Below are 10,679 nucleotides of genomic sequence, written 5' to 3' on the forward strand. Positions count from 1 at the left end.
GAATAAATGTGTCATAACTCATGCCTAAGCACCAAGCAAACATCTTGCATGTGAATTATTGTGCAATAAATTCATGCCCTGATGTGTTTTACAGCTTAATTAGTACATGAAGTTACATTAAGTTGACAAACCAAAATGGAATTATGCCATGTATTATGTAAAATAAGAGAATGTTGGGAGATATTTGGCAGTTTTTCTGGGTGGAAAGCAGGGTTGATTTTTCTATGATGTCCTTTTGTGTCAGTTTCTCTGATATTCAGGCTGTATCAGGTGACATGCGACTTCTGAACTTTGGTTTGTTAGTTGAACACCATTCTTCAGTAAATATTGTTTACCATGTCTTAGGCATTATGGAGGGATAGCGCATAGCAGAAGAAATATGAAGCAGCATCACTGAAGTCTGAGCAACCAGCTGCAACATCCCCAACCCAACCCAGCTTACCTCAGTGTCACGGAACCTGATCTGAGACTTACGGCTCCCTGCTCTCATCACAGCTCTCAGATCCTAGAATCTACTCCAATTCCAGCTAGAATGTTGTGTCAAGCACTTTGCAGATTTGGTCAAAAGCTGGTACGCAGATGTACACTGGAACAACCTGTGGCTGAGACTGCCAGAAGCCTGACCACTCTGGATATAGTGGCCCTGGGTATGGACTATACAATGAATATAATTGTGTATATCCTGCCTGGTGAAGTGGCTAGAGATAAAGCAGGACCATCCATTGTGATCTGCTTCTTGGTGGCTGGCCTAACTTCAGTGTTGACTGGGCTGACCTATGCAGAGATTAGTTCCACATTCTGGCTCTTCATATCTCTACAGCTATGTCACTGTAGGTGAACTCGGGGCTTTCATCACTGTCTGGAACCTCCTCCTCATAAATCCTGTCTATGTAAGCATTGTGACCCAAGCCTGGATCTTAGTTTTTGACAATGTTTTTGGAAACCAGATATTTCAGATGCTGCATGACAGCATCTCACTAAATGTTTCCCGTGTTTTTGCAGATGTTCTAGTCTTCTTTGTTGTGTTCCTTGTGTTGTTATTCATAGGATTTCTGACTTGGAAGATTAGGCAGCTTCCTGTTGTTACCAAACTGTTCACATTGATGAAAATTATTGTTCTCATTTTTGTCATCATTGCTGGCTTCATTAAGGGGGACCTGCACAACTGGCAGCTCACAGAAGAGGACTACGTAAAGGCTGGACTCAATGACACCTCTGGCTTGGGCCCCCTGGGGTCTGGAGGATTTATGCCTTTTGGCTTCCAGGGGATTCTCCGTGGAGCAGCTACCTATCTCTATACATTTGTGGGTTTCACTTTTATTATTACCAGAGTTGAAGAAGCCAAGAATCCCCAACATTCCATCCTCAGGGGCATTGTGATTTCACTGTTCATCTGTCTTTTGGTGTATTTTGGTGTCTTTTCAGCACTTACACTCATGGTGCCTTACTACCAGCTTCAACGTGGGAGCACCTTGCCTGAGGCATTTCTCCATATTGGCTTGGCCCCTGCCTACTATGTTGTAGCTTTTGGATTCCTCTGTCTTTCTATCAACTCCTTTGACTTTATATTCCCCATACAACTGGTGATACATATGATGACACAGGATGGCCTCCTATTCCCTGTCCTTGCCAGGATCCAAACTGGCACAAACATCCCCATTGTGGCCACTGTGATCTTTGGCATTATTGCACTAGTCATAGTATTCTTCTTTGGACTCACTGATCTTCTGGGCTTCATGTCACTTGGGTGCCTGCTAGCTTTCTCTCTGCTGGTTTTTGGTGTTCTCATTGTCAGGTATCAGCCTGAGATGCATAATGGGGGAAATGAAGCAGAGGTGCAGGATGGGAATAGAGAAGTTGCAGCAGAGAAGCTGACTCTACAGGGATTACTTTTTCCAGGCAGCTCCATCCCCACTCCACTCTCTGGCCAGGTTGTCTATATTTGCTCCTCACTGCTTGTTCTGCTGATCATTCTTCTTTGCCTGGTGCTGGCCCAGTGGCCAGTTCTGCTTTCTGGAGACCCTGTGTGGATTTCAGTGGTTGTGGTGCTCCTGGTGCTCATCACTGGGCTCACTGGGGTCATCTGGAGACAGCCTCAGAGCTCCACTCCCCTTTACTTTAAGGTCCCTGGTCTGCCTTTCCTCTCAGTACTGAGCATCTTCATGAATGTTTACCTTATGATGCAGATGACAGCTGGCACCTGGGCTATACTTGGTGTCTGGATGCTGATTGGGTTTGCTATCTACTTCAGCTATGGAATCCAGCACCGCCTGGTCAATTAACCTTACTTAAGACCAAAACTGTGGACCTTGAACTCAGCAGTGCCAGTACATATTTGGTTTGACATCATCACACCCTAATGCAGTCTTCCTGGTCTTCTTGTACTGGTCTTCCTGTACAATAATGGAACATACTCTTGAGTGCATGGAAAGCTAGGCCTCCCACAGAATGTTAGTGGAGGAACACTAATAGGACTTTGTATTTATTACATAGTGAAGGATTTGTCTTTGCTTTTTCTCCTTTTTTAAATTTTGTCTACTTTTTAATTGTGTCTGTAGCTGCTTACTGGATTTTAAAAAGTTCTTATTAAAAGATCTAGAAAATTGGTGCCCGGGTTGCTCAGGCAGTTGAGTGTCTGACTCTTGATATAAACTCAGGTCATGATCTCATGGTTCAAGTCCCACGTTAGGTTCTTCACTGACAGCACAGAGTCTGCTTAGGATTCTCTTTCTCTCCCTCTCTCTCTGCCCCTCCCCTGCTTGTGTTCTCTCTCTCTCTCTCAAAATAAAAACTAAAACACATTTTAAAAAGGAGCAGTTACCATATGTTTTCACTCTTATGTGGATCCTAAGAAACTTAACAGAAGACCATGGGAGAGGGGAAGGGAAAAAAAGTTAGAGAGGGAGGGAGCTAAACCATAAAAGACTGTTAAAAACTGAAAACAATCTGAGGGTTGATGGGGGGTGGGAGGGAGGGGATGATGGGTGATGGATATTGAGGAGGGCACCTGTTGGGGTGAGCACTGGGTGTTGTATGGAAACCAATTTGACAATAAGTTTCATATGAAAAAATAATAATAATAAATAAAAAGGAGCTAGAAAAAATTTGTTTTCTTTCTGTTAATACCCAATAGTGGAAATACTGGATCATATGATAGTTCTATTTTTAACTTCTTGAGGAACTTCTATAGTAATTTCCATAGTGGGTGCACCAATTTACATTCCCACCCACTAAGCATAAGAGTTCCTTTTTCTCTACATTCTCACCAGTACTTGTGATTTCTCGTCTTTTTTATTTTAGCCATTATGATAGATGTAAAGTGATACCTCATTATAGGTCTAATTTATATTTCCCTGGTGATTAGTGATGCTGAGCATCTTTTCATGTGTCTGTTGCCCATCTGGTATGTCTCCTTTGGAGAAACATTTATACAGGTCCACTGCCCATTTTGTAGTGGTTTATACTTTTTTTGGTGTTGAGTTATACAAGGTGTTTATTTTGTCCATTAACCCCTTATTAGGTATATCATTTGCAATATCTTCCCCCATTAGGTTGTTCGCCTTTTTGTTTGGTTGATGGTTTCCTTTGCTGTACAAAAGTTTTTATTTACATGAATCCAAAAAGATATATGCACTCCTATCTTTATTGTAGCATTATTTAAAATAGCCAGGATATGGAAGCAACCCAAGTGTCCACTGATGATGAATGATGAAGAAGATGTGGTGTGGGTATGTGTGTGTGCGTGCGTGTGTGTGTGTGGAATATAATCAACAATAAAAAAGAATGAAATCTTGCCATTTGTAACATGGATGGACCTTGTTGTTATAATATTAAGTGGAATAAGTTACAGAAACACAAATATCAAATTATTTCACTCATATGTGTACTTAAGAAATAGAACAAACAAACATACATAGAAAGAGACAAATGAAAAAAACACCTCAGGTTCTGTTTTATTTTTTTTTTTTGAGAGAGAGAGAGTGCAAGTGCTGGTGAGGAAGAGAGAGAATATTTTCTTTTAATGTTAATTTGTTTTTGAGAGAAAGAGAGAGAAAGACAGAACATGAGTGGGAGAGGGGAAGAGAGAGGGAGAGAGAATCTCAAGCAGGCTCCACACTCAGCACGGAGCCCAACACAGGGCTTGATCCCACAATGCTGGGATCATGGCCTGAGCCTAAATCAAGAGTTGGACGCTCAACCTACTGAGCTACCCAGGTGCACCAACCATCACAGACTTGTAAATACAAGGAACAAACTGGTGGTTGCCAAAGGGGAGATGGGTGGTGGGTAGGTGAAATAGATGAAGAGAATTAAGAACGCATTTATCTTCATGAGGCTGGAGATATGTATAGAATTGTTGAATCATTATATTGTACATCTGAGAAAAATATAACAATGCTCTATGTTAATTATACTTCAATAAAAAATAAAACAAACTGGAAAAAGACCAAGAAAATTATGAAATATGATCACTGCCTTTAAGGAGCTTATATTCTAATATAAGGGGTAAAGCATAGCTGTAACACAAAGTAGAAAATATTGTCATGAGTAATAGCAAAAAAATGTGTCCTGGGAATTCAAAGTGGATGATGATCATTTGTGGTTGACACAATGGTGAGAGTTGATTGGTGAAATCAGAGAAGACTTTGTAGAGGAATGTCATTTGAGTTGGCTCCCTCCAAGCACAAGTAAGGTTTTCTACATATGGGCGACATATGACATATAGAGATTCTAGGCAGAGAGAGCAGCACTGGGAAGAGCACAGGAAAATGAAGCAGTGTTCAGAATACACTGAGCAGGCTATGTAGCTTGACCCTTGGCTGTGTGAGGGTGGATTGGAAACAGAGATTTCCTCTGACCACAAAGCACTTTGGCTTTGAACCCACTGCCCATGCTGAAAATCCCTGGGGTTGGTTTTTCTACTTAGCCATATCTACGTTCTTGGTCCTAAAGTCTTCTGTATTATTGTCTGCTTTGGTCCAACTGCTCAGAAAGTGCACAGCTGAGAACCAGGTGTTCTGCGTTCTGGTCGGTAATATTTCCACCACTAACTGGCAATGTGATCTTGAGCAAGCCACTCCTTTCCTTCAATGTTCTGCTTATTTATCTGTAACACAGGAAGTCATAACTGATCATTTCTAAAGTTCCATTTACTTAAACAATTCTAGGATTTCCTCTGGTTCTTCTTTCCTGTTGTTCTCTACACTAGGTCTCTCTACTGCATGCGATCTGAACACACATCCTGACCACATTTCACTACAATCCATTGTTAGAGCTATAGAGGTCCAATAAATAATCCCCTTTTCCCCCTCCTATGTTTGGAACCAATTGATAATCAAGACATAGACACAGATAATTAAACCATCAGCTTTAGATCTGCAAGCTAATTGGCATGCTAGCCCTGCATCACTCACACAGACTGACATACTCCTCATCATAAGTAGTGCTGAGCAACCCCTGCCTCCCAACACAGAAGAGTACTTATATTAGATTTTCTTGTGTATGAGCAAGTTGGGAAGCATGTGTCCTATGGGCAAGTTTGTTCTGCACAAAAAATGAAAACCAATAACATAATGAAAGGGACTGAGCTGAGCATGCACACTGCTACCTCTTTAACTCACTGATCAAAGTCACAGTGAAAGACTGCGTGGAGACAGGCCAAGAATATTACACTGTTCAATAGTGCTCAAACTTTAGCAGGTGTCACCTCACCTGGAGGGCTTGTGAAAACACAGATTGTTGGGCCCAGCTCCCAGTGTTTGGAATTCCGCAGGTCTTGGTGGGCCCTAGAACTTGTATTTCTAACAAGTTCCTAGGTGATGCTGATGCTGCTGGTCCAAAGCTCCCTCTGAAACCCCTCCAAATGTAAAGATGAAGTGAGGGAAATAAAGGCACACTTTGAACACTTACCTTCATTTAATGAAACATTTACATTAATATACCATCATGAATCCTTTCACAGTGGGAAATTCATAATCATTTCACAATGTATATGTATATCAAATTATCCCAATTTACACATTAAGTATCTTATAATTTTATATGTTAATTAAACCTCAATAAAGCTGAAATAAAAAATAAAATACCACAGATATTGTGTGTCTTTACTTTCTTTATTTTGTTTCTGAGATTATAGATCTTTAGTAAGGAGTGTTTCTTATCACTTCCCTAAGCATCCAGCTGGAGGCCAGGAACATAAGGAGCATTTAATAATTCATGTTAGATTGAATGGAGCCTTACACATTTCTTGGTACAGAAAATTCTCCTTCCTTCCAGGCTAGCATGTGCTACTCCTTTAAAACTATCTTCTTGGAGATTTCCTTAACAAACAGCATTTTTCTCCAGTGCTAGATCTAGATCCGTATCTAGCATCTAGAGCTGTACTCAGGCACTTGTAGTTTTGGCTTTCTGCTGCTATGCCTGAGTTCTGGTGATTGTCCTGTCTGTTCCATCACAGTAGAGTCTTGCTCAGGGCAAGGAGTAGGTCCTCCCCTCCTCTAGACCAAACAGTAAGAGCAGTGTTGTTCATTCAAAAAGCAACAAGTACAATACAGCCCTGGGAAAGGAGAATTCCTGGCATGAACCTGCCCTGGTCATGCTCCATTTATTCCCATGCGATGTGGGGAGGGGATGGAAACAGTGAAACTGTTAAAAGGCCCGACCTGCTCTACCTGATTCCAAGGAATGCCTGAAGAAGAGCCTGGCTGCAGCATGGGCATAACGGGCATCCTTGTTGAAGCAGTCAGAGTTCTAAGGTTGGCATAAAAGGGCCTGCGGTTTTCTATTGTATTTGTGTATGGGGCCTGCCCTGGGAGGGATAGCTTGGAAACTACTTTCCTACTTGCAGAATTTCTCATGTTCCCTACAGGGAGTAAGTGACCCCAGGGAAGTGTTCAGGACTACTAACATACTTACCAACTCGTTTAGATGCATTTTTGAGAAGCTAGTGCAAAAACCTTGTGAGAGCATTAAGATTCTTTGGGGAGAGAATTTACACTGTAAATGAAGAGACAGATGGACTTGAATAGGAGAAATTAGTAACTAGATAGGGATTGAGGCATCATTACTTTGGAAAGGAAGATATAAGTAGCAACTGAGAAAGAGGTGTTAGTCAAGAGACACTTCCTTGGGGAACGGTGTCTATGGAACAGTTTGAGTAATAAAAGAGGGACAGGTGAATTGGAAAAGAAATGGGACAGTAATTCTAAGCTACATAGACCTTTAAGACTCATGAAAGAATGAGACTGTTGTGGGCCTATGGAACAATTTGGGTAATAAAAGAGGGATAAGTAAATTGGAAAAGAAAAGGTCCATGTAATTCTACGCTGCATGGACCTTTGAGAGTCATAAAAGATGAGACTGTCATGAGGGATGTGTGTTTTCACATTTGAAGGAAATTTATGAGCCAGGTTTGTATTGTGTATTGTGCCATGGAGTGAGAATCTTGAATCAGGAAGGAACGAGATATGATTCTCATTGCCATCTGGAGGATAGAGAGAAGGATGTGGACAGATAGACTCTTCCTTGGAGACAGTTGTCACACCTGCTACTCTCATCTATATCCTTGCTCTTCAAAGTGTGGTCCATGGACCAGTAATGTGGGTGTCACCTCAGGGTTTGTAGAAATGGAGAATCTCAGGCCCCAACCCAGACATACTGAACCAGAATTTTCATTCTTAACAGGCTCCCAAGTGATTTGTATGCTCTTTCAGGTGTGAGAAGCACTGGCCTTTAGGTGATTGATGATGGGTGTCTGGCCTCATATAAGCATTGTGAAAGGTCTGAAAACGTTGGAATTGGGAGCCTAGGCTGGGGAAATTGAATTTGGTAAAGATAGAGAAGTGTGGGCCCTGGCTGCCCTCCGGACCCCAGGCCTCCCACACCAATCACTGGGCCAGAGTTTGGCACTCTGACCACTTTGGGAAAGTGTGCATGCTGGAGTCTGCCTGGTCCTCAGGGGCTCCCCCTGGGGAAAGCATTGGGTGGGTCAGGACAAATGTGAATTCTGTTACCCCTACATCTTATGATGACCTGAAAGGGACTGGGGAAGACATATTACTCATTCTCCACCTCAGGGTTGTACTGGCCATTAAGAAAATGAGTGATAATGTGATGATACTAACTGAGGATACCATGGAGGTTGGGGAATTGGAATAGGAGTTCTTTATCTTTCCTGGAAATTAGGATACTGTCATATTTCAAAACTTTAATTAGAAAACAGATGACTGAATAAGGTTTTATATTTTTGTATGGACCAAATTAATGCTTTTAAAGGAATATTTTGATAAATTTTAATGGGTTAATAACAAAATATATGAAACCTAAAATTCCAGACACCTGGACTGATAGGCAATGGAATCATGTTACCAGGTGGGCATTTTAGAATTGTCTTCAGCTATTGAGGTTTTATGTACCTAGTCCCCAATCAGAATGGGTCATAAAGAGAGGCTAATCCTGAAGGAAAACAGATTGAGATTGAACATAAGGAAGAATTTTCTTAAATTAGTGGGTGACCAGGGGAGATGAAAGGGTGCAGCCTCTCTGGCTATGTGCAAGGCTCTCTCACATGTCTTTTCAATGCCTCAGATGGGCTCCTTCCCAGAAACAGGGAAATGTACAAAATGAAATCTCAAAATCATTATTATCCCTAGAATTCTCCAGTCAGTTCCAGAAGTGAAAGGCTGGGATGTATGTGTGATTGATGTAAGGTGGTGAGGCATTGGGTTGATGAGTGACAGAAGGAAAAACACAATCTTATTAGAGAATTGAAATCTACTAATTTTTTTTTATTTTTGAAATTTACATCCAAATTAGTATATAGTGCAATGATTTCAGAAGTAAGATTCCTTAGTTCCCCTTACCCATTTAGCCCATGCCCCCCTCCCACAACCCCTCTAGTAACCCTCAGTTTGTTCTCCATATTTATGAGTCTCTTCTGTTTTGTCCCGCTCCCTGTTTTTATATTCTTTTTGCTTCCCTTCCCTTATGTTCATCTGTTTTGTCTCTTAAAGTCCTCATATGAGTGAATTCACATGATTTTTGTCTTTCTCTGAATGACTAGTTTCACTTAGCAAAATACCCTCCAGTTCCATCTATGTAGTGGCAAATGGCAAGACTTCATTCTTTTTGATTGCCGAGTAATACTCCATTGTATATATATACCACATCTTCTTTAGCTATTCATCCATTGATGGACATTTGGGCTCTTTCCATACTTTGGCTATTGTTGATAGTGCTGCTATCAACATGGGGGTGCATGTGTCCCTTCAAAACAGCACACCTGTATCCCATGGATAAATGCCTAGTAGTGCAATTTCTGGGTCATAGGGTAGTTCTATTTTTAGTTTTTGGAGGAACCTCCATACTGTTTTCCAGAGTGGCTGAACCAGCTTGCATGCCCACCAACAATGCAAAAGAGATCCTCTTTCTCCGTGTCGTCACCAACATCTGTTGTTGCCTGAGTTGTTAGCCATTCTGACAGGTTTGAGGTGGTATCTCATTGTGGTTTTGAGTTGTATTTCCCTGGTGATGAGCGATGTTGAGCATTTTCTCATGTGTTGGTTGGCCATCTGGATGTCTTCCTTGGAGAAGTGTCTATTCATCTCTTTTGCTCATTTCTTCACTGGATTATTTGGTGTTTGGGTGTTGAGTTTGATAAGTTCTTTATAGATTTTGGAAACTAACCCTTTATCTGATATGTCATTTGCAAATATCTTCTCCCATTCTGTGAGTTGCCTTTTAGTTTTGCTGATTGTTTCCTTCGCTGTGCCGAAGGTTTTTATTTTGATGAGATCCCAGTAGTTCACTTTTGCTTTTGTTTCTCTTGCCTCCAGAGATGTATTGAGTAAGAATTTGCTGCGGCAAGATCAAAGAGGTTTTTGCCTGCTTTCTCCTTGAGGATTTTAATGGCTTCCTGTCTTACATTGTGGTCTTTCATCCATTTTGAGTTTATTTTTGTGTGTGGTGTAAGAAAGTGGTCCAAGTTCATTCTTCTGCATGTCTCTGTCCAGTTTTCCCAGCGCCACTTGCTGAAGAGACTGCCTTTATTCCATTGGGTATTCTTTTCTGCTTTGTCAAAGATTAGTTGGCCATATGTTTGTGGGTCCCTTTCTGGGTTCTCTATTCTGTTCCATTGATCTGAGTGTCTGTTCTTGTGCCAGTACCATACTGTCTTGATGATTACAGCTTTGTAGTATAGCTTGAAGTCTGGGATTGTGATGCCTCCTGCTTTGGTTTGCTTTTTCAAGATTTCTTTGGCTATTCAGGGTCTTTTCTGGTTCCATACAAATTGTAGAATTATTTGGTGTAGCTCTGTGAAGAATGCTGTTGTTACTTTGATAGGGATTGCTTTGAATATATAGATTGCTTTCGGTAGTATCAACATTTTAACAATATTTGCTCTTTCTATCCAGGAGCATGGAATCTTTTTTTCCGTTTTGGGTGTGTGTGTGTGTGTGTGTGTGTGTGTGTGTGTGTGTGTGTGTGTCTTCTTCCATTTCTTTCATAAACTTTCTATAGTTTTCAGTGTATAGATTTTTCACACTTTGGTTAGATTTATTCCTAGGTATTTGATGGGTTTTGGTGCAACTGTAAATGGAATTGATTCCTTGATTTCTCTTTCTGTTGATTCATTGTGTAGGAATGCCCCCAATTTCTGTGCATTGATTTCATATCCTGCA

General features: G+C 41.1%; 1 protein-coding gene across 1 annotated transcript; it reads left to right on the forward strand.

Annotated features, from left to right (window-relative positions):
- The first annotated feature begins 532 nt into the window (after positions 1-532).
- Positions 533-2,332, forward strand: LOC109268702 (cationic amino acid transporter 3-like). Its single transcript, XM_053895293.1, is given in 2 exon segments — positions 533-786; positions 788-2,332. Coding segments are annotated over 2 exon segments (1,749 nt in total). The 3' UTR covers positions 2,283-2,332.
- The last annotated feature ends 8,347 nt before the right edge of the window (positions 2,333-10,679 follow it).

The sequence above is a fragment of the Panthera pardus genome, unplaced genomic scaffold, assembly GCF_024362965.1.
Source record: "Panthera pardus isolate Hobbes unplaced genomic scaffold, ASM2436296v1 HiC_scaffold_6, whole genome shotgun sequence".
Taxonomy (NCBI): Eukaryota; Metazoa; Chordata; class Mammalia; order Carnivora; family Felidae; genus Panthera; species Panthera pardus.